The sequence below is a fragment of the Lynx rufus genome, unplaced genomic scaffold, assembly GCF_022079265.1.
Source record: "Lynx rufus isolate CCGP_SWC_20201006 ecotype Redwood Valley unplaced genomic scaffold, mLynRuf1.p SCAF_21, whole genome shotgun sequence".
Lineage (NCBI taxonomy): Eukaryota > Metazoa > Chordata > Mammalia > Carnivora > Felidae > Lynx > Lynx rufus.
In genome coordinates, this window is record NW_025814836.1 from 1124348 (window position 1) to 1149629 (window position 25282).

The 25282-nt window shown below is 39.3% G+C and overlaps 1 protein-coding gene across 1 annotated transcript in view; it reads left to right on the plus strand.

The window, feature by feature from the left end:
- The window catches only part of OCA2 (OCA2 melanosomal transmembrane protein), a 424483-nt gene that overhangs the window by 175793 nt on the left and 223408 nt on the right, over positions 1-25282 (plus strand). Inside the window, exons 15-17 of the mRNA XM_047086660.1 lie at positions 6616-6763; positions 8712-8769; positions 11297-11405. Of these exons, the coding sequence (XP_046942616.1) occupies positions 6616-6763; positions 8712-8769; positions 11297-11405 (315 nt within the window). The remainder of the gene's footprint in view (positions 1-6615; positions 6764-8711; positions 8770-11296; positions 11406-25282) is intronic.

Below are 25282 nucleotides of genomic sequence, written 5' to 3' on the forward strand. Positions count from 1 at the left end.
TGTCTGTGCCCAAGCTGTCTGCCTGCCAGGTGGCACAGTACTCCTGTGTTTTATCTCAGGCATGTGGCTGTTTTTCAGAAGTCCAAATTTTAGGGAACTGGTGCATCATGGATCCATGCTGATCCTCTGGGGGAGGGTCTTGCCATGCTGCAGCTGGTTCTGGCTTGTCCCAGAAAAGCAGTTGCAGGATCGCACAGAGGCTCAGAATTTATGATGAAGTGCAGCAAAAAACAAGGCACCAAGGCTTGCTGCCCTCAGCAGATGTCTCTGTTCCTATGCTAATGAATGAGGCAGCATGTTGGCACCCTCCAACTCTTTTGTCCCCTGAGAGGCTGTGCCACCTCTCCCAAATGCACTCCAAGAAGGGGAATTGTCTTTCCTAGTGTGACCCAGGGGATCCTCAGACCCCGCTGTCTGCTCCTAGGCCTCTGCCTTCCTTTCCAACAGGAGAACTGCTATGCCTGCCAGGCTCCATCTGGCAGTGGCATGGACTTCTAAAACTTCACACTTTGAGCTCTGCTGATTGTAAAAACTTGTGATAATCAGCTGTTCCAGTTTTCCCAGGCAGTGGTTTTGGGGAAGTGTTTCTGTTGTGAAGTCCCCTGTGTGCTGCTTTCTCTCTGTTTATCTGCCTCTATTCTGTCTCCAAGATCAAGGCTCCCTCCCCTTCAGAGCACCCATGATTCTTTTCTCCCCAGAATCATGTCTCTGCACCTACCACCTTCCACAATGTGGTTTCTTTTCTCACTCTAGTTCTACAGTTTATTCTCTCAGGATTCAGATTGATTTCTTGGGTGTTTGGAATGATTTGATATCTGTCTAGCTTTTTGAGGATAAGGCAAGCATAGGGTCCCCCTATTGAGCCACAATCTTAAATCCTCTCCTATCTCTGCTTTTCTCTGATGGGTCTGGTTAGAGTTTTATTAATTTTATTGATCTCAGGAACTAGGTTCTGATTATATAGATTTTTCTCTAAATCTTTCTCTTTTAATGATTTATACTCTGATATTTATTATCTTCTTACTCTGAGATTATTTACTCTTCTTTTTCTAGTTTCTTAAAGTAGAGGTTGAAGTTATTAATTTTATATATATCTTCTTTTCTAATATAGGTGTTCAGTGCTCTAAATTTCCTTCCAGGTACTACTTTAGTGACCTCCTACCAATTTTTGTTTTGTTTTTTTTTTGTTTTTTTGTTTTTTTTGTTTTTTTTTATATTGCTAATCACATTTTATTTTTTTTTCTTTATATTTTATTTTTATTTATTTATTTATTTATTTTTATTTTATTATTTATTTATTTATATATATATATATATATATATATATATATATATATATATATATGAAATTTATTGACAAATTGGTTTCCATACAACACCCAGTGCTCATCCCAAAAGGTGCCCTCCTCAATACCCATCACTCACCCTCCCCTCCCTCCCACCCCCCATCAACCCTCAGTTTGTTCTCAGTTTTTAACAGTCTCTTATGCTTTGGCTCTCTCCCACTCTAACCTCTTTTTTTTTTTTTTTCCTTCCCCTCCCCCATGGGTTCCTGTTAAGTTTCTCAGGATCCACATAAGAGTGAAACCATATGGTATCTGTCTTTCTCTGTATGGCTTATTTCACTTAGCATTACACTCTCCAGTTCCATCCACGTTGCTACAAAAGGCCATATTTCATTTTTTCTCATTGCCACGTAGTACTCCATTGTGTATATAAATCACAATTTCTTTATCCATTCACCAGTTGATGGACATTTAGGCTCTTTCCATAATTTGGCTATTGTTGAGAGTGCTGCTATGAACATTGGGGTACAAGTGCCCCTATGCATCAGTACTCCTGTATCCCTTGGGTAAATTCCTAGCAGTGCTATTGCTGGGTCATAGGGTAGTTCTATTTTTAATTTTCTGAGGAACCTCCACACTGTTTTCCAGAGTGGCTGCACCAATTTGCATTCCCACCAACAGTGCAAGAGGGTTCCCGTTTCTCCACATCCTCTCCAGCATCTATAGTCTCCTGATTTGTTCATTTTAGCCACTCTGACTGGTGTGAGGTGGTATCTCAGTGTGGTTTTGATTTGTATTTCCCTGATAAGGAGCGACGCTGAACATCTTTTCATGTGCCTGTTGGCCATCTGGATGTCTTCTTTAGAGAAGTGTCTATTCATGTTTTCTGCCCATTTCTTCACTGGGTTATTTGTTTTTCGGGTGTGGAGTTTGGTGAGCCTCCTACCAATTTTTGTATGTTTTGTTTCATTTCCATCCAGTTCAAATTACTTTCTAATTTCCCTTTTGATTTATTTGATCCTTGGGTATTTTAGAAGTGCTTATTTACCACATATTTGGAGAATTTCCAATTACCTAATTTAATTTAAGAGTGACCAGAGAATATACTTGGTAAAACTTGAATCTTTTTAAATTATTAAGATGGTTTTATGGCTAGAATGTCTAGCCTTGTAGATATTCTGTATGTACCAGAAGAGAGTATGTATTCTGCTGTTGTTGGGTGAAATTTTGTCAATATGGTCAATTAGGTCAAGTTGGCTGATAAAATTATTCAAGTCTTCTATATTCTTGCTGATTTTATTTTTAAAAATATTTTAAACCTTTATTTATTTTTGAGAGAGAGAGAGAGAGAGAGAGACAGAGACAGAGACAGAGACAGAGACAGAGTGTGAGTGGGGTAGGAACAGAGAGAGAGGGAGACACAGAATCCAAAGCAGGCTCCAGACTCTGAGCTGTCAGCACAGAGCCCGACCTGGGACTCGAACTCATGAACCGTGAGATCATGAATGGAGCCAAAGTCAGACACTTAACCAAGTGAGCCACACAGGTGCCCCTATTCTTGCTGATTTTCTATCCATTTATTCAATAAATTACTGAGAGATGAAAATAGAAATCTCTAATTATGATTGTGGATTTGTCTATTTCTTTTTACAGTTATGATTTTTGCTTTATATATTTCAAAATTCTGTTATTAGGGTACATAACATTTGGGATTATTGCCTCTTGAAGATTTAGCACCTTTATCGTTATAAAGTGACCTTCCATATCTATATTCATATTCTTGCTCTGACATCTATTTTGTTGTTAATGTAGCAATTCCAGATTTCTCTTGGCTGGTTGTAGGGTAGTATATCTTTTCCATTCTTTTATCTCTATATTTAAAGTGAATTTCTTGGAAGTGGCTAACAGTTGGGTCTTGATTTTTTTATCCAATTCCTGATAATCTCTCTTTTAATTGGTACGTTTAGATTATATTTAACATGATTAATAATATGATTAAAGTGTATCATCATGTTATTTTCTATTTGTGCCTTCTCTTCTTTATCCTTTACCCTTCATTTTATGCTTTATTTTGAATTGATTGAATATTTAAAAATATTTCATTTTATCTTTTCTTTTTGCTGTTACATTTTTGGCTATAGTTGTGTTTTGTGAATTTAGTGATAGTTATACTACTAACTTCAAGTGATACTGCTTAACATAAACTATAAGAAACTATAAGAAAATTACAGTAGTATAATTCCATTTCTCAACTCCTGGCCTTGGCATCTTCCCCTGAAACTCATCACTTGGAGCTGGATGACCCTCCTCTAGGCATTCTGGCAGTCCCCAGATCCTGTGAGAGAGCACATCCCACATGGTAATGTCTTCACCTTTTTGTACCATGTATATGGTAACCCCAAGTAATGCTATAAGAGGTTGGTTGAAAAGCTCAGGAAGATAGGGACAGGAGGTAATCAGAGAGGTGGAGATTAGACATCTGATGATATCTCCTGGTCAGGGGCCAGCGTGGAAAAGGTAAGAGCTTATATAGCGGGTCAGAGCTCACAAAAGCACTTGCCATTTGAGGATCTAGAGTCTTTCCTGTAGACCTTTGGCTTTATTCTGCAAGCCATGGTAAACCAATTTGAAAGAAGGAATCTATCTGTCTGTCTGCATATCTGCTACCCTATCTTTCTAGATAGATCAGCCTAGATAGATTTATCTTCCTAGAAGATAGGTAAATATAAAGATAGATAAAGTGTCTTCTTTCTATATATCTATCTATATAACTGTATCTGTCTATATACATCTATCTATAAAATAGATAGAATAAGCAGTGTTTTATGACTAACCGTGGGTGGATTGGTAGGAAGTGACTCCAGTTAGAGGTTACTGAGGAGGAATCAGAGTCAGTAAGTGTGAGGAGATGAGGTCTGGACAAACTGATGACCTGAGACAGGAACAAGTGGACCCTGTAAGAACTATGCCAGTATATCCTTAACTGTTTTTGTGGCCCAGTACTGCCCTAGTTCATGTTTACTTATGACATATCTTATATCTCTTTCTAACTTGTTGGAGACCAATCCTGTAACTTATTAATTTTTATCCTTTAGCATCTAGCATGGTATCTGACATGCTCAATAATGTCAGTGTAGAAATAGTGAAGAATGGCACTGATAAGACCAAAATGACATTTCAGGCTCACATACCTGGAAGATGAATGATGGCATATAAAAACTAAGAAAGTGAGAGGAGAGAGAGTTATGTGGAGGGAAGATGGAATGTTTACCTGTGAACCTGACAGCACAAGATGCAGAAGACAATTTCAAGTAGCCCATTGAAACCATAGTCTTAGAGCTTAGCAGAGAAGAGAGGGTGTGGAGATGGCAGAAGAGGTGTGGAGGAAGCCTGAGAACTGAGGAGCAAATGCACTTGGGTTCTGGGTACAGGCAGTGAGTTTCCTTTCCCTGGGCAAAATCTCTCAACTAAATTCCCTGATAAGTGATGATGTATTTCATTCCAAAATGATGAAAACAAAAGTACACTACCTATGGATTCATGCATGGGGATTATCTGGGGAGAATAGCTCCTCCTGTTTGATTTGATACATTAGAAGGCAGCTAGGCTCTAGGTGTACACAAAGGGGCTGAGGCTGCGTCTGGAAAGGACACCTGCAGAAAGGAGCCCTGGGGACCTGGAAGGCCATTTCCACGGATGCAGCAGTGACTCCCAGGCTCTGCTTCTCCACACATCGATGGGGAGAGACCTCCCAGCCTTCATTGCATGGACTAGCCTCAGAGACTAGCCATGCTCTTGTTTAGCTCTTTAAAGTTGATCCACTTGGGAAAGTGACCATCACCTATGCCTTGAAAGACAGGCTGGAAAGTCTCTGTACTTTATGGATGGGCTTTGAATGATATCTTCTGTGTAATGTGGTTCACACCATTGGATGAAACACCTTCACTGAAGCCTCTGCATGACCTCATCTCTCCTTTCCTGTCCTTGTGTGATATTTTTGTGCTCAGTCGTTCAGAAGTCTAGTTTATTCGATTTTCTCCTCCTCCTCCTGTTCCTCCTTTTAATGTTATCATAACCTCATAGGTTGTTTAATGAGATGTGAGGCTCTCTGAAAGGAAATTACAGATATGTTTCTCTGAAGAAGATTTTGAATTATACCCAAGTTTATTTATTTTTTATTTTGGCAAACTACAAAGTGTCAATATGAACTGAATGAAAACACATTACACAGCTTAGTTCCAAAGAGTTGTCATCTTTGTAAGGCTAGGTCTTTAGAGAAAAGCGTGTGTTAACTGAAATAGTTTTAGTGCCCCTATTCTCTCCCACTTCTCTTTTCTGAATCTTGATGCAATTTGCAATAGCTCTGCCACATAGTAGGTAATCAACTCTTGTGTACTGAATAGAGGGGGCTTAAACAGTGGTGTTTTCCTAGTCACTAAACCACAAGTACGTGCTACTTCTCAGTATTTAGATAATGGGCCTGCCTTGCCTCTGCTCTGAGCTAGTTGTCAAGTGCTCTAGTCCTGCTTCAAAGGGTTCTGTCTTTTTCATCTTGAATTCTTGTGATATGAGGTATAGTACATTGCACATAAGAGGTGATTGATGAAAATACTGTTATTCCTTATATTTTTTGGTGGATATTTGGAGAAATTTCTGTAGCACCTTTAACTGTAAAATAGAGGTTAAGTATAAATTTTCATAAAAGATTTTGATATTTTAGGAGCCAATGAATTGACAATTCATTTCTCTTTTCTATACCAGAAGATGTCTGAAATGATGAGTAAAATTTGCCTCATTCTATTAATTTGAGCATTTCATAAGTTTGTCTAAGTTTCTCTCACCTGTGTTCTTTCACAGATGCAAGCTCAGCTTGGAGGCCTGGTCAGGAGGCAGGGCATTCACTACCTCCTGCTCTTATCAGATGCCTTCCTGCTGAGAACTACACTTGTATCTTCCATGTTCACTAGATCTACTTCATTGATTAGGCAGTGTCTGGATTTTGTGTCTGAGAGATCCAAACTCCTGGCTGTAAGAAATAATTCCCTGGGAGGGGAAAAGTTTGTTGGGTGATAGCATTGATATGTATATTCAAGAATTTATTTCTCACCAAAATCACATTACTTTGCATCCATGGCAATTTTTTAATGTGGGCTTTGTCTCCTGGTTCTATTACAATAACATGAATGCTAAGTCACTGCTTTGGTTTGGTTCTTGGTTATTTGTGTATCATCAGGTATATGTTTCGTAGTCTTGGAAGGTTGTGAGGAGTAGGTGCCTGCTGATGTCTGAGGTGGTGGGACACTCAAGCCTTGGCTTTTCTTTCCTGCAGAACTGAAGCACGAGATCCACGTCTGGCGCCTGACTGCGCAGCGCATCAGCCCGGCCAGCCGAGAGGAAACAGCGGTTCGGGGCCTGCTCCTGGGGAAGGTGCAGGCACTGGAGCACCTGCTGGCCCGAAGGCTGCATACCTTTCACAGGTACCAAGCCAGGACCCTGCTTGGGCTACTCTTGGTTTATAGCAGTGGCTCTCAATTTTACCAGTTGTGCTCAATGGTTGAATTGTATCAATAACCTATTTACTACCACCCCCCACCCATGGTGTCTAAATGTCATACAATGTACAAGTAAGTTAAAATGATGCTTCTTCAGAGTACTTTATGGTACTACAAAATAGTAACACTAGCTTCATGCCAATGAAGCTGTGTAAGTCTCTTGTGGCACATTATTTTGTCTAGCCTCACTTAGATCTCTGGAATATGTTCTGGTACCAGCCCCAGTTTAAGGATGAGATAACTGAGGCTCAGAGAATTTGAGCAACTTGTCCAGGGTTCTACAGCTAGGAAAGAGTGACACTGGGGATTGAATCCACACTCAAGCACTGTCTGTCACACCTTCACACATAACACTTGTTCTATAACAAGAATCAAAAACAATTAATATAACAAAGAAATTAACAAAATACTCTCCCAGTAGTTGATTTTCAGGGACCTCAAAGTACTTAAGTCCTACTCAATTCATTTCCTGTCATTTGCTTTTAATCAAAGCTGATATGTAAAAATGAAGGGATGAATTTTTCCTCCAACTCTGATGAGGTGCTGAATTCCAACCTGTCTTCAATTTGGGAGAGCTGATAGAAGAAGCAGGAGCATATCTACCCTTCAGGGACATTGAATCATTACTGCCACAGAGCTGGGAGCTGGGCTAGAATGAGGGGTCTGTCAAGGCAAGGAAATGCAAATCCCTGTGAATGTAGTGTGAATAATCTTACATGTTGCAGTTTGCTGAAAGCAGCCCTGTATTCCTGGGCTGATGACAGGAGCTGGGTGTGGTGACTGTGCTGACCCTTGAGGGTCATCCAGTATGGTCTTGAAGCCTGTTATTTTAGTGGGGGCAGGGGGAAGGCTACAGGGAATGTGTGGAATCTTACTCTCTCCAGCAAAGTGCTGTCTCAGCTCCATCCTAGCCTAGGACCAACCTCCACCAGGTGGTGCTTGGGAAGCAGGACCTCGTGTCCTGAGGCTCCAGGAGGGCCCTGAATTGCAGGCTGAGGACCAACTTCCACCACAGGCATAGATCTTAAAAGGAGAAACTTTGTAAATGAAAGATGCTGGCTCTGCAGATTTTGTTTGTATGTATTATTTTAAAAAATTGTCTTCAGGATTTGCCTGCGTCTGCTGTGATTTCCTTTAGGGTCTGTTCTGGCTGTGTAGTCAGCCTCTTTTGATACTTGTGGCATATAAGTGCTCATAAAACTAAATTCTCCACAGTATAGCTCTTTTTCCTGGTTAGTAGGGAAGAAAATAAAGCAGAAATTGTGGACTGTTAGGAAAGGTTAAAAGGGAAAGGGAAGTTGGAACAAATGAGGGTGACTGAATCAGATCAGACGTTCCCATGACCAGAGGAGAGAGAAGCACACATAAGTTCTTTAAAATTGATTTCCATTGATAAAAATCACCACTAAAGCAAGTGGAATTTCTTTAATGTTTTTTCCTTTAATAAGTTTGGTTGTCAATATAAAATAACTTCATTTTGAAAAAAAGTATAGGAAAATAGAAAGTAAAAAGAGAAAAACAAAAGTATCTTACTGTCATCCCCCTCGTTCACATTTTGGTCAGTATTCTTCTGACATTCCTTGTGCTCATGCTCACACATACACATGCTTGCACACTTGCTTCCTTAACATTCCATTCATTTCCTGTATTACTTTTCTTCAGAAATACAGAAATATATTTTCCAATCCATAAACCCAAGTTCACTGGTCACCTTCAATGACTAGGTGTGCCCAGTATGTGGCCAAATCAGGCATCACTTAGTGCCTGGTATCTAGGCCAAAGGTCCATGCTAAACATGCGCTGACTGCTGCCTTGCTGATCTCACTGCTCAGTAGCTCCAGGAAAATAATGAGACTGCCTTTTTCTCTTTTAGACAAATCTCACAGGAAGATAAAAATTGGGAGACCAATATCCAGGAACTCCAGAAAAAGGTACTGTGGTTTATTCTCTCAGGGATTTCTGAATCACCTCTTGCTTCACAAAAGTTAAGACTGAAAGTAATTTCTCTTTTTATTCCTATAGTTGTACACAAGACATGAGTTATTTCTAGGAATAAATGGGAAAAATCATTTTCCAGGCATGATAGGCCTATTTTGTCCTTAAATGGAAAAGTTAAAATTTTTAAATACGCTTTGAGATAGAGTGGCCCTTTCTATGGTTAATGCAGCTGCAGAGAAAGTTGGCTGGGTGCCTGAGGTTCTTGCAGCTCTTCCTGATCCTAAAAGGCAGGTCTTATGGTTCCCATTGTGTGGATGAGGAGATTGAGGCAGAAACAGATGAGGCATGCAGTGTGAGATGGAACAGCTTTAGGGACAAAGATGGAGTGTGTGGTGTACATTCTCTCATATGGCTCTGACTTCTGGTGGGCTGTAGCTTTTGAGTTCTGTTGCTAATTTTCCTGCTTTAACAGACCTTTTTTTTAGCCTATCTGAGAACACAGTGCCCCTCTCCTAGCTGAGAGAACTCTGCTCCACATCTGCTGGGAGACATTTATATCTTTGTGAAATTTCAAATCCAGGTAGTTTCTTTCCTAGGGAGAGATTGATTACCCACTTTCTTATTATGATAGGAACACTTTGTCCCTTTATAAAGAAATTTAGGTATGGTGGTCCTGATGGGTAATGTGTCCTTTGGGTCTCTCTTCCCAATCTCTGCACCACTGAGATGGTTGGGGTTAGGAAAGGAGGGTGTGGCTATGACACTTTTCTGGGCCCCAGGTTTATGCAGATCCTGCTTGCTTTGCTAGACCATGTAGTGCTGGCTGTGAATTAGGGAAAAGATTGTGTATCTCTCTGTGTACTAGGTGGATGAGGATTGAAGAGAGGTGGAAGGGAAAAACAAGGAGCTTGTATTAAATGAAAGAGTTCTTACTGTGATAGCTCCAGAAAGGCAAAAGGAGAAAATTTGACAGACACTAAAAATAACAGATAGGAATACATTTTGGATCATTTCCGCTTACACCAGCAAAGTGATGCTGGAATGTTCTTTGATCTTCCTGCTCCCTCCATTCCCAATCCTAGAACTGCCCATGGTAATACCTACGTTCTATGATTAACATGGCTGCATGGAGGGTTTATAGTGCCTCCCCTTACAACAAGTGAGGGGCCATGCCCTTTTCCTCCTAATTCACCATCATAGACTCATCTAGCCAAACTGGCCTTCTTTGGAAGTGGGAAGGAGAAGATGAGTAGGGGCCAGTTGAGCCACAAGCTTTGGCAGTGGGTGGGGAAGGAAGAGATAATCAGGAGGTGGCCCACATGATTCGTGAGCAGGGGGCTAGGGACTGCAGACAGAGCCAGTGTAACATGTAAGAATATGCTTGCAGTTTTTATGACAGCAGCTTTAACTGTATGAGTAGAGAAATCCAGAGAGAAAATCTATACCTATACACACATCTATCTCCGTATCTCTATACCTATACCTGTACCATCTTTCTGTACTTCTTTCTCTATCCATATGTATACCCATAAATATCTGTCACTGTCTCTCCCTTTCTATCCATATATACACATCCATGTCTATATCTATCTAATTCTAGATATACATAGACAGATGTGCTGGCAGGACCATACTTAGGAAAGGACATGGCATAGTTGTCAGTTCACATGGTAGAGCATGATTCACATAGGGGCCTGTATGGGTAGGGCATGATGACCCAGGGCTCATCTGTGCCAGTTTTCCTGGATCTCTCTCCTTTCCCCAACTCCACACAGCTGTGGCTTTTGGGGCACAGCACCCTCTGGGGACCTCACCCCATCTTACTCTGTGACTCAGGCCCACTTAAAGGAGGTATAGTACTTTCATTAACCATTTAAGGTTAATGAAGGTACTATAGAGTTTTCTGGCACCTCCCGTCACCCCTGAGCGACTCCACAGGCTACCAATGATGTCATCTTGATGGCTATGAGACTGCCAAGTGTCTTCCAGAGTCCCTGTGAACATGAAAGGATATAGTAGGAGCCTTCAGCAGGAGTCATATACTGCATGAATATGTTAACCTCAGTGCCACCATGAACAGGGATTTGTGTAATAGGAGGAAAGTTGAATTAAAAGGATGTGAGCATGTAGCACCTGTGGAAATGTGTGGCCAGGTCCTTGGAAGTTACATGTTGTTTCCCCAGTGGTTTTGCCAACATCTAACCTACTTCTTGTGGTGTATCTGGGAGCACTTTCTGCATCATATTGATAAGCTATTTAGTCAGGTGTTTTATAAAAGGATTGTCCTATGCTTTAACTTTATTGTGTTTATTTTTTTAATAAAGGTTTTGAATGCTGTAATTCCAAATCTGTAGTTTTCTTTATAAGGCATCACCTTATCATCTTCTTTGAAGTTCAAGATGTTGTATTTTTCATCTTAAGGAGAAAGTTGTAGTGATTCAAGTCATGTAGGATGATGGACACATTGCAGGAAACAGAAGATTGCACCTAGTAAATGAGTTGTGTTTTTCTCTCTTACAGCACAGGATATCAGACAGGATTCTGCTCACCAAATGCCTGATGGTGTTGGGATTTGTTATCTTCATGTTCTTTCTCAATTCATTTGTTCCTGGTGTTCATCTTGATCTTGGTGAGTCTAATTTTTTGTTACCTTTTGTCTATAGGCTTTGCAATTGCTATCACAGTCTGGAAGGGAAGATTTCAAAGCTTGTTCCCAGACATTGGTCATGAGGGTGAGATGGAGGGTGGCCATCTTTGATAGAAAAAAGGAAACCTTTATCCACTACCTTTCCTTTTGTTTTCTGGAAGAAAGGGAGAGGGAGAGAGAGAGAGAGAGAGAGATTCCTCTCCAGCCCCTAGTGTCTTAGTGCATGGGTCCTCGGCCCCTCCAGGTTTTAACATTAGAAGAAATATGGAGTAGATATTATCATCTTTCTCATACTTGATAACCAGATCTTTAAACTGTTGCTTGAGAAGCATTTCAGAAGAGATGGGAGGTCACATCAACAAGGTCAGAGTCCTACAGTTTGTGCAACTTGACATGAGGATTAGATGAGCACTGAAAGGGCCAGAGGAGTGCAAAAGGTCTATACAACCCCCTGTTCCCTATGGTGCCTCCGTTTTCCCCACACAGCAGAACCTGTTCTCCCACCCTTTCCCATATGTTGCTTGCTTTCACAGTGCTGTGGCTCTCCCTTTCCATTTCTCAAGCCCTGTGTCAAGGTTGTAGGGCCTGTTCCCACTTGAGATATGACTGTCTTGAAAATTGAGCTCACCAGATATCTTGTTAACTCTGGCATCTTTCCACTCTTCATCAATATTTTCCACATTCCTTAGGTTTTTTTGTTTTTTATTTTTTTTTTTTTACTGATTTAACAGTTCTCTCTATTGGTGCTATTACTTAAAACAAAACAAAACAAAACCCAAACCACTTCCAAAATGTACTTCATGGTAGGAACTTTAGAAGAAGGTGGCGTAGGAGGACACTGGGCTCACCTTGTCCTGCTGATCACTTAGATTCCACCCACACCTGCCTAAATAAACCAGAACACTGCCAGAAGACTAGCAGAATGGACTCTCTGGAGCCAAGCATAGACAAGAGGCACACAGAAGAGGGTAGGAAGGGTAGAGAGGTGGTGTGCGCTACATGGACTGACAAGAGGGAGCTGGGGTGGTGGAGGGGCAGCCCACCCGGCAAGGTGGAATCCCCAAGTCTGGCTTGCAAAAGTGGAGGGTCTGGACTGTGTGAATTCTGACAGCCAGAGGGACTTAAATCTGGAATGTTATAAGTAAACAGCTCTGCTTGGAGAGCGGGAGGGCAAGAGGACACCAGGAGGGAGAGATGTTGAACCCTGGAAGACAGAGCTCAGCTCAACGGGGAACAAAAGTGTGAGCCAGTGCCATCTCCCTCTCCCATCCCCCAGCCAAAAACCCAAAGGGAACCTGTTCACCAAATGGGCACGGCTCAGCCTCTCTCCTGGTGCTGCAGGGCCCCTCCCACAGGGAACCACCAAAGGCAAAGCGAATTGATCCTGCCCCTCCCACCCCTGTGCACCTTGTGGATCCACCCCAGCTAATATGCCAGATCCCGTCAAAGCAACACCACAAGCCTGGCAGTGTGCAAGAGGCCCAGACAGGGGCCACACCACTCCACAGTGAGTCCTGCCCCTAAGAGAGGGGAAGTTAAGGTACACACCAGTCTGACTGTGGCCCAGCAGTGGGCTGGGGACAGACATCAGGTGTGACTATGGTCCCGCTGACCAACACAAGTTACTCCAGACAGCACAGGGAAGTGCCCTGCAGTTTTGTGCCACACCAGGGACTATCCACAATGATGAAATGGAAGAATTCTCCTCAAAAGAAACTCCAGGAAGTAGCGACAGCTAACGAATGGATCAAAAACGATTTAAGCAATATAACGGAACAAGAATTTAGAATAATAGTCATAATATTAATCGCTGGGCTTAAAAAGGGTATAGAGGACAGCAGAGAATCTCTTGCTACAGAGATCAAGGGACTAAGAAATAGTGTCATAAAAAATAATATAAATGAGGTGCAATATAAAATGGAGGTGACCACAGCTCGGATTGAAGAGGCAGAGGAGAAAATAAGTGAATTAGAAGATAAAATTATGGAAAAAGAGGAAGCTGAGAAAAAGAGATTAAAAAATCCAGGAGTATGAGGGGGAGAATTAGGGAACCAAGTGGTGCAATCAAATGCAACAATATCCATATAATAGGAATTCCAGAAGAGGAAGAGAGAGAGAAAGGGGCTGAAGGTATACTTGAACAAATCATGGCTGAGAACTCTCCTGATCTGGGGAAGGAAAAAGGCATTGAAATCCAAGAGGCACAGAGAACTCCCTTCAGACATAACCTGAAATGATCTTCTGCACGACATATCATAGGGAAACTGGCAAAAATACAAGGATAAAGAGAAAATTCTGAAAGCAGCTAAGGATAAACATGCTCTAAAATATAAAGGGAGACTGAAAAGACTAGTGGCAGACCTATCTACTGAAACTTGGCAGGCCAGAAAGGAATGGCAGGAAATCTTCAATGTGCTGAACAGGAAAAATATGCAGCCGAGAATCCTTTATTCAGCAAGTCTGTCATTTAGAATAGAAGGAGAGATAAAGGTCTTCCCAAACAAACAACAATTGAAGGAATTCATCACCACTAAACCAGCCCTACAAGACATCCTAGGGGGGATTCTGTGAGTGAAATGTTGCAAGGACCACAAAGTACCACAGGCATCACTACAAGCATGAAATCTACAGATATCACAATGACTCTAAACCCATAACTTTCTATAATAACACTGAATGTAAATGGACTAAATGCTCCAATCAAAACACATAGGGTATCAGAATGGATAAAAAACAAGACCCATCTATTTGCTGTCTACAAGAGACTCATTTTAGACCTGAAGACACCTTCAGATTGAAAGTGGAGAACTATCTATCGTGCTACTGGAAGTCAAAAGAAAACTGGAGTAGCCATACTTATATCAGACAAACTAGACTTTAAATTAAAGGCTTTAACAAGGGATGAAGAAGGGCATTATGTAATAATTACAGGGTCTATTCATTAAGAAGAACTAACAATTATAAATGTCTATGTGCCAAATACGGGAGCCCCCAAATATATAAAACAATTAATCACAAACATAAGCAAACTTATTGATAAGAATGTGGTAATTGCAGGGGACTTTAATACTCCACTTACAGTAATGGATAGATCATTTAGTCACAGGATCAATAAAGAAACAAGGGCCCTGAATGATACATTGGATCAGATGGACTTGACAGATATATTTAGAACTCTGCATCCCAAAGCAACAGAATATACTTTCTTCTCAAGTGCACGTGGAACATTCTTCAAGAAACATCACATACTGACTGGGTCACAAAACAGCCCTTCATAAGTATAAAAGAATTGAGATCATACCATGCACACTTTCAGAACACAATGCTATGAAGCTTGAAATCAACCACAGGAAAAAGTCTGGAAAACCTCCAAAAGCATGGAGGTTAAAGAACACCCTACTAAAGAATGAATGGCTCAACCAGGCAATCAGAGAAGAAATTTAAAAAAAAATATGGAAACAAATGAAAATGAAAATAGAACAATCCAAATGCTTTGGGATGCAGCAATAGCAGTCCTGAGAGGAAGATACATTGCAATCCAGGCCTATCTCAAGAAACAAGAAAAATCCCAAATACAAACTCTAAGAGCATACCTAAAGGAAATAGAAGCAGAACAGCAAAGACACCCCAAACCCAGCAGAAGAAGAGAAATAATAAAGATCAGCACAGAAATAAACAATATAGAATCTAAAAAAAAGGTAGAGCAGATCAATGAAACCGAGAGTTGTTTTTTTTTTTTTTTTAATAAACAAAATTGATAAACCTCTAGCCAGGCTTCTCAAAAAGAAAAGGGAGATGACCCAAATAGATAAAATCATGAATGAAAATGGAATTGTTACAACCAATCCCTCAGAAAGACAAGCAATTATCAGGGAATACAAGGAAAAATTATATGCCAACACACTGGACAACCTGGAAGAAATGGACAAATTCCTAAACACCCACACACGTCCAAAACTCAATCAGGAGGAAATAGAAAGCTTGAACAGACCAATAACCAGCGAAGAAATTGAATCAGTTGTCAAAAATCTCCCAACAAATAACAGTCCAGGACCAAATGGCTTCCCTGGGGAATTCTACCAGACATTGAAAGCAGAGATAATACCTATCCTTCTCAAGCTATTCCAAAAAAATAGAAAGGGAAGCAAAACTTCCAGACTCATTCTATGAAGCCAGCATTACTTTGATTCCTAAACCAGACAGAGACCCAGTAAAAAAAGAGAACAACAGGCCAATGTCCTTGATGAATATGGATGCAAAAATTCTCAATAAGATACTAGAAATTGAATTCAACAGCTTATAAAAAGAATTATTCACCATGATCAAGTGGGATTCATTCCTGGGATGCAGGGCTGGTTCAACATTCACAAATCAATCAACGTGATACATCACATTAATAAAAGAAAAGATAAGAACCATATGATCCTGTCAATCGATGCAGAAAAAGCATTTGACAAAATTCAGCATCCTTTCTTAGTAAAAACCCTTGAGAAAGTCGGGATAGAAGGAACATACTTAAACATCATAAAAGCCATCTATGAAAAGCCCACAGCTAACATCATCCTCAATGGGGAAAAACTGAGAGCTTTTTCCCTGAGATCAGGAACACGACAGGGATGTCCACTCCCACCGTTGTTGTTTAACATAGTGTTGGAAGTTCTAGCATCAGCAATCAGACAACAAAAGGAAATCAAAGGCATCAAAATTGGCAAAGATGAAGTCAAGCTTTCACTTTTTGCAGATGACATGATATTATACATGGAACATCCGATAGACTCCACCAAAAGTCTGCTAGAACTGGTACATGAATTCAGCAAAGTGCCAGGATACAAAATCAATGTACAGAAATCAGTTGCATTTTTATACACTAACAATGAAGCAACAGAAAGACAAATAAAGAAACTGATCCCATTCACGATTGCACCAATAAGCATAAAATACCTCGGAATAAATCTAACCAAAGATGTAAAAGATCTGTATGCTGAAAACTATAGAAAGCTTATGAAGGAAATTGAAGAAGGTATAAAGAAATGGAAAAACATTCCGTGCTCATGGATTGGAAGAATAAATATTGTTAAAATGTCAATATTACCCGAAGCTATCTACACGTTCAATGCAATCCCAATCAAAATTGCACCAGCATTCTTCTTGAAGCTAGAACAAGCAATCCTAAAATTTGTATGGAACCAGAAAAGACCCTGAATAGCCAAAGTAATTTTGAAGAAGACCAAAGCAGGAGGCATCACAATCCCAGACTTTAGCCTCTACTACAAAGCTGCAGTCATCAAGACATCATGGTATTGGCACAAAAACAGACACATAGACCAATGGAATAGAATAGAAACCCAAGAATTGGACCCACAAAAGTATGGCCAACTAATCTTTGACAAAGCAGGAAAGAACATCCAATGGAAAAGAAGACAGTCTCTAACAAATGGTACTGGCAGAACTGGACAGCAACATGCCAAAGGATGAAACTAGACTACTTTCTTACACCATTCACAAAAATAAACTCAAAATGGGTAAAGGACTTGAATGTGAGACAGGAAACCATCAAAACCCTAGAGGAGAAAGCAGGAAAAGACCTCTCTGACCTCAGCAGTAGGAATTTCTTACTTGACACACCCCCAAAGGCAAGGGAATTAAAAGCAAAAATGAACTATTGGGACCTCATGAAGATAAAAATCTTCTGCACTGCAAAGGAAACAATCAAGAAAGCTAAAAGGTGACCAATGGAATGGGAAAAGATATTTGTAAATGACATATCAGACAAAGGGCTAGTATCCAAAATCTATAAAGAGCTCACCAAACTCCACACCTGAAAAACAAATAATCCAGTGAAGAAATGGGCAGAAAACATGAAGAGACACTTCTCTAATGAAAACAGGCACATGAAAAAATGCTCAATGTCACTCCTCATCAGGGAAATGCAAATCAAAACCACACTCAGATACCACTTCATGCCAGTCAGAGTGGCTAAAATGAACAAATCAGGAGACTATAGATGCTGGCAAGGATGTGGAGAAATGGGAACCCTCTTGCACTGTTGGTGGGAATGCAAACTGGTGCAGCCACTCTGGAAAACAGTGTGGAGGTTCCTCAAAAAATTAAAAATAGATCTACCCTGTGACCCAGCAGTAGCACTGCTAGGAATTTACCCAAGGGATACAGGCATGCTGAAGCATAGGGGCACTTGTACCCCAATGTTTATAGTAGCACTGTCAATAATAGCCAAATTATGGAAAGAGCCTAAATGTCCATCAACTGATGAATGGATAAAGAATTTGTGGCTTATATACACAATGGAATACTACTTGGCAATGAGAAAGAATGAAATCTGACCTTTTGTAGCAACGTGGATGGAACTGGAGAGTGTTATGCTAAGTGAAATAAGTCATAGAGAGAAAGACAGATACTGTTTTCACTTTTATGTGCATCCTGAGAAACTTACCAGAAGACCATGGGGGAGGGGATGAAAAAAAAAAAAGAAAGGTTAAGGAGGGAGGGAGCCAAAGAGACTCTTAAAAACTGAGGACAAACTGAGGGTTGATGGGGGGTGGGAGGGAGGGGGGTGATGGGTATTGAGGAGGGCACCTGTTGGGATGAATACTGGGTGTTATATGGAAACCAATTTGACAATAAATTTCATATTTAAAAAAACCAAAAAGCAAAATGTACTTCAAATGAATTATAGATTTATGGGAAAGATAAATTTGAAGTCCTATCAAGGAATGTGTTCTTTAACCAAAAACTTTATTTATGGATTTCCTTCAAAGTAAGCTCTGTTAAGATATTTTAAATATCTTTTCATAAAAATTTTATTTACTGCAACATTTGAAGAAGATAACTTCTGTAGAAAGTAAAGCCTCTAAGTTTGTAAATTAGTTGGATAATGTGAGCAAGCTTCAGTTATTCACACCATGGCATTGCTCCTTTGGTTCTAGGCTACCACTAGAAATCTTTAGATTATAACTTAATTTCCCTTTTCTGTCATGTGTAGAAAGACACATTGCTAGAGTCTTACACATAGAACATGATGTACATGCTTTTGACTGGATGTTCAACTTTATATCATGTGTTTACAGCCTCTGAGAATTTATTTCCTTAAATAATTTCAAAACCAATTTGCCAGGCAGCCTGGGCTAAGTTCCAAGTTGACAAGTGTTCTTTGTCCACACCTGAGAGTCAATCCACATAGAATCCTGATGTAATAATGAATGACAAAGCTATACTTGTAATAATGTCATGAATTTTAATTGTATTTGGTGTATTACATTTAGAAATTATTGTTGTAATGTAGTTATTTTGAATTATACTGCATACATAATATAATTTTAACATTAAGAGATGGTCATCACTGGCAATTAAGCAAATACAATTAGACTGGTGTCTGTGGGCAGAGGAGTTCCATTAAATAATTCTTGGGTGTTTGTTTTTTTTTAATTTTTTTTAATTTTGTGTTTATAGAATATTTTTTTTCTAATTTTACTTGGGATCATACTTTAAAAGAACACAGCATGCATTTGAAAGACTAAAAAATATATGGGAGTTTGCATACAATTTTGTTAGCATTTGGTAGTGATCATTGTATAAATAACAATATTTTTAAAATTTAAAGTCACATCTTTAACTGTATGGACTTTTAAAAATCTTGATTACCATGAAACCTTTTAGCCTGAGAAGTCCATACTTTTTACTAAGATGTCACATCTCTTTTTGTGTGGTTGTTGTATCTATGATTGAGGGGCTTCTTTTTTGCTTTTAAGTCTTGTGTTTTGTTAGGATTGAACAAATGATTTTATCTGGGGATCCTGGAATACATAACTCCTATATTTGCATTCATCATGATAGAAGACTTAGGTTGACTAGGAGAAAATTTCGATTAGCGTATATTTTAAATGGAGTACAGTATCCTTAGAATTACAGTAACTCCCCTCATGGGAACAGGAGCAAAATTGATACATGACCTTCCCAGGGCTTCAGCCAGTAGAGATGGGACCATTTATTTTTAGTGAATTACTGTTTTGAATGTGATGTGCTGTGTAAGTTGAGTATAAAATATTATGTCATATAACATGAAGTGATGTCATATCACACAATGTGCATCATGAAAAACAACATCATATAAAACAGCGTGATGTCATTTGATAAAGTGGTGTCATATATCACTGTGTACAATGTGACATCACATAATTAAAGTGTGGTATCATATATCAGATCATGCCATGTAATAAAACAGCATCATATAACATATTCCTTCATTTAAACATCATATCCTAAACACAACATTGACTCTCATTTTATTTTTTATTTTAATTTTAATTTTTTAAAAGTTTTTATTTAATTATTTTGAGATAGAAAGAGAGAAAGAAGGGGGGGCACAGAGAGAGAGAGAGAGAGAGAGAGAGAGAGAGAGAGAGAGAGAGAGAGGTGGAGAGAGAATCCCAAGCTGGTTCTGTCAGCACATAGCCCAATGCGGGGCTTGATCTCATGGAACCATTGAGACCATGAGCTAAGCTGAAATCAAGTTGGATGCTTAAGTAACTGAGCCATCCACATGCCCCTCATTTTATTTTTTAAGTTATCACAAAGAAAGACTGATTTTTCCTTTTGATATGAAGTTTTATGAATTTTAACAAAGATGCATATTTATGTAACCACCACTACAATTGGAATACAGAACAGTTTCATCACCCAAAAATACTTCAAAGTTACCCTTTTGTAGTCACCACCTGTCTTAATCCCAGCAACTCCTGATCTGTTTCCTATCACTATAGTTTTGTCTTTTGGAGAATGTCATACATATGTAGTCAGAGTATATGCAACCTTTGAGATGTGCTTCTCTCACACAGCATAAAGCCTTTCAAATTGATCCAAGTTGCTGTGTGTACAGTAGTTCATTCTTTTTGTTGCTGACTAGTCTTCTATGGTATGGACATAGTTTGTTTATCCATTCACCCATTGAAGGACATTTGGATTATTTCCAGTTTTTGGTGATTGTGGTGATTGTGAGTAGACTACTCCAAATATTCATGTACATGACCTTCTGTCCACTTAAGTTTTCACTTCTCTTGGGTAAATTACCTAAGTATGGGACTGCTGGGTCATATGGTGAGTGTATATTCAGCTTTAAAAGAAACTGCTGCATCATTTTCTAGATTGGCTATAGCACTTTGTGCTCTCACAGCAGTACATGGGATTTCCAACTTTTCCACATCCTCTAGTGTTTGACATGGTTATACTCCCTCCCCTGGAGTTCCACAATGCCTTGTAGAAGCCTTAGATCTAGAACTCACATGTTATTCTAATCATTTGTTTGTGTCTCTGGCCCCAGGTTATCCTCTTTGCCCAAGCTAGACCCAAGGGCATGGTCCATGTCTGCTAAATTTTTCTCTCCTCAGTGCCTTGTATAAATGCCTGACACATTAATGGATATAAGATATAGGATTACATAATGTATGAACAAACTTCTTATTGATTAGTATAGATTCCAACTTAATTATTTTAAGAATTTAAATGTGGCTGACTTAACTTGGATTCTGTAAAGAGCAAAGCCTGGAGCAAAAGCTTGTGTGTGAGATTTTCACTGGGGAGTATGATTCCTGGGAAGAGAAGTGAAGGATAGGGAAACAGAGTAATGTCAGGCAAATGTGAAAAACACTACACTGTGGAAACATGGAAGCAGAGTTGTGAAGAGAGTGAGCCCAAACAAGGCTGCATCATCATCTGTCTACCAATGTGGGCCACTGATTGCTGTATCTCGGGATTGTCTGAGGAAAAGTATGAAATATGTCTCAGGTCTGTGTGTGGGGTTGTGTGGGAGAGTGGGGGCATTTACCTATTGGGTCCCATAACCCATTGGTCCAGGTTCCTCCCCATTGAATGCCATCTTGCAAATGTTTACAGCTGGTACATGCACAAAGGTCAAGCAACAGAAAAGCGACAGTTGAGAAGTAGGTGCATGGGTTCAAAACAGACTAAATCAGGGTGCATCTGTATGAGGGCACATCCACATAGAGCTGGCTACTGCCACAGGCTTCAAGTGAGAGACAGGAGAGCTTTGAGTATCCCAAGGGTGCAAGAAGTGCTACAATAATGAAGAAAGAAAAGGTACCTGTCCTTTTATGTGCATCTGGCAAATAGATAGTTCCCCTAAGTGCAAGGATCTTTATCTCACAACATATGTTAGAATTAACTCTAGTCTGCTCATTTGTTACACACAGGTCTACAGTCCCTACAGGAAATTCTTGGTACAAGATATGTTTCAAAATTCTGATATCTTTGTATGTTACAAATATAATTCAGTGCACATACTGAATTATATATAATGTAACACCCCCAAGAGATTCGGGGCCAATACCTTGTCATCTAAGAATTAGTATTTCTGGAGTGAAACATGAATATTTATACAAGGTGGGATAAATTAAGACCACAAATTGCCTCATTTCAGTTCAACTCAGATTTTATTAAATTTTGGCATAAAACTTACAATAAAATTTTTTGCTCTTCTGAACTTTAGGACTTCATAATTGTGGTAATTGATGAGGAAACTATAAGAGTCAGTGAGCCAGCTTCAAAATGTTGTCTTTGGACTTACAATTTATAACTTCATTAGCAGTTTTCTAGGTCTCCTTTGATGATTAGTTCAGGATGTCTCCCTAAGCTCTCTCACAATATGTTTGATTAGGTTTCAGTTCTGGAAATTTTCCTATAATTATTTCCCTGATTATGATTTTGAAATTGCCAGTGTTCTCACTGACCCTTGGTGTCCTATTGTTGAGCAATTTTATTGTCTTTGTTTAAGTATTTTTAGCTACCAATAAAGCAACCTACTTGTTCAGTCTTGAGCAAAATAAAGGATTATTAGAATCATACTGGGTTCACTGGCAGACTGCAGGGGATGATGGGTCCTGGGCAGGGGGCAGACTCAGGAAAAAGAAAGACATCCTGACAAAGGGCATGTTCCTGTTTTCCACACACCCTTCATTCTCTACTCACAGCCTCATGCTTCTCCATACAACATTTTCTCATCTTTTTTCTGTTCACAGCAGAATAGAGATGATCTGATTTATAGAATCTCACTTACAGAAACACAGAGAGAAAAGGCTATTTTGATTTCCAGATTCCCTGATGAAGAGTTTGATTGGCTCAGGTTCGCTTAGCTTCCTTTTCTAACCTAGAGATTATGACCAAGAGGACAGGGGCCACATGTTTTATACTGGAGTGGCTGGAGGTATAGTGCTTAGAGGAAGGATGGAGTCATTGTGAACTGGACAGACATCTCCAAAACTTCCTAATATGTTTCCCAGGTACTCTGATTTCTAGGAAGTAATTCATTTCAATTATATCATTCATGTATTAATTAAGTCATGCATTATGGCATTTGTACAACAAATGCAGGTAGTGGTTTAGGGGCTGGGTATAAGGTGGTGAACATAAATACTAAGTCACTGCTCTCATTGGTCTCTCATTCTGGAGGGGAGATGGGTCTATACTGATTTACATGAGGTGGAATGAAGACTCCACAGCTAATTTAGACACAGATCTTTAGAGCTCTTATAGTCTGATGCAAAGGCAGGCAAGTTTACAAAGTTATAAAGCCAAATATGATCACTTCCATAATCAAGGTACAGATGAACTGCTATCAATGTCAAAATGAAAGAGAGCTAGAAGTAGGAGGGGGTAAGGAAATGGAAGAAAAAGAGGAGGAAGAGGAGGAACAGGAGGAAGAAGAGGAAGAGGTGGAAGAGATCACATCCAATTGAAAAGGCAGGGGAAATGCCTCTTGGAGGAGGCAGCATTTGCCACGGACTTTGACAAAAGAGTATGATCCCAAAGGTTGGGGATGAGATTAAAAATTTCATCCAGATGGAACAAGTTGAACAAATACAAGGAAGAAAGTGACCCTTGTAGAAATTCCAATCAAAAGCGGTAACAGCTGCCCCGCGGTGACCCATAGTATATGTCTGGCAACTGGATGATTGCGTCGCAAGAAATAGTTCAGCAGCACCTTCATGTTGAGCAGGTGGTTAAGAAATGTCATTGTTCTAAGAGAGCTCAGAAACTCAGCAGCCCATAGGATGGATCTGTTCTTTTTATGGCTGAGAGGATTTGACCAGGTTGTCTACTAGCCGACCATATCAAACCATAAACTTAGACTGGTAATGTGAAATTTTACATTATAACAAGGATACCAGTGTATTAGTTTAGTGTCCCCTGTTGAGGGGACAGTATATCTGGGTCTTGGGGTTAGTCAAAAGATTTGAGTGTTTCATGGCATCATGCTGTGATGCCTGTGAGTGACATATGAGGAATTGAGCCTTTAAGTAAGTCACATGGTTACCTTGTCAGTGAGGGCTGAGATAATCTAGTTTTGATGGTCTTCTCAGGACTCTGCTGCCTCAAAGAAAGGCTTTTTCTTCCTATGGCTTCAAAGTAAACCTAAGTGAATTGTGGCACTCATCTGGGTTGGAAGGATGGTTTGGGCTCAGACACAGTAAGGTGGGAGAAGGGGGAAAACAAATGGAGAAGACAGTGAGGAAAGCTCCAGTGGCTGAGAAATTTAGGAAACCTGATCCATCACTATGAGTGGAAATTGTTACATGCATTTTGTGTCAACCTGATAATAAAAACATTTAAGTCCCTAGATAGATCCTTCCTAGTTTTTATCAAGTATTCATCTTAAATGAAAGTAATTATCAATGTGATAATTTGGAATGATGATAAATAGAACAAATAAGTCTTAGCTTTTAAAAATCAGAGTAAAGTACCTATTTTCCTTATTAATCTCAACATGGGTAAAATTACTACATTCTCCATTACACTGAAGAAATGAAATCATGAGAGAGAGAGAGAGAGAAAGAGGAGGAGGAAAAAGAAGGAGGTAAGAAGAGGGAGAGAGAGAGAATGGCTTAGATTTTTTAAATTAAGATATGGAAATCACTACCATAAATTTCATCTTTGTGTATAATTCAGTGTTTTTTAATATATTCACAAAGTTGTACAACCACTGCCACTATCAAATTCCAGGACATTTTCCTTACCCTCAGATAACCTCACACCGATTAGCAGTCACCATTTCTCCTCACATTGCACCCTACACCTCCCTCCAATCCCTGGCAACTGATAATCCTACTTTCTGACTATATGGACTTGCCTATTCTGGACATCTTGTATAAATGGAATTATTCAACGTGTCTTAGCATAATGATTTAAAGATTCATCCATGTGGCAGCATGTTTTAATACTTCATTACATTTTATATATGGCTGAATAATATTCCATTTTCTAAGCTGTACCATAATTTATCTGTTAATTGACTGATGGACATTTTGTTTTTTCCAATTTTTGGTTGTATGAATAATGATCCTATGAACATTTGTGTATGAGTTTTTGTGTGGACATATGTTTTAAGTTCTCTTGGATGTATACCTAAGAATGGTATACACTACACTTTACCTATTTTTTAAACTGGCTTATTTGTCTTGTTGAACTATAAAGTTCTTCATATAGTCCAGATACTAGTCTCTCATCAGATATGTGATTAGTAAACATTTTCTTGTATTCTGTGGATTTTCTTTTTGATTTTCTTGATGGTGTCCTTTGAAACACAAAAGGTTTTTATTGTTATGAAGTCCAATTTATCTGTTTGTTTCTTTTTTTCCTTGTGCTTTTAGGGTTATATCTAACAAACCATTGCCTAATCCAAGGTCATGAAGATATGTACCTCTACTTTCTTTTAGTGTTTTATAATTTTATTTCTTCCAGTTAGGAAGATCCATTATTTTTATATATGTTATGAGGAGTGGTCTTTTCTATATAGGAAGTGGTTTAATTACTAATACAATCTTTCTTTTGTT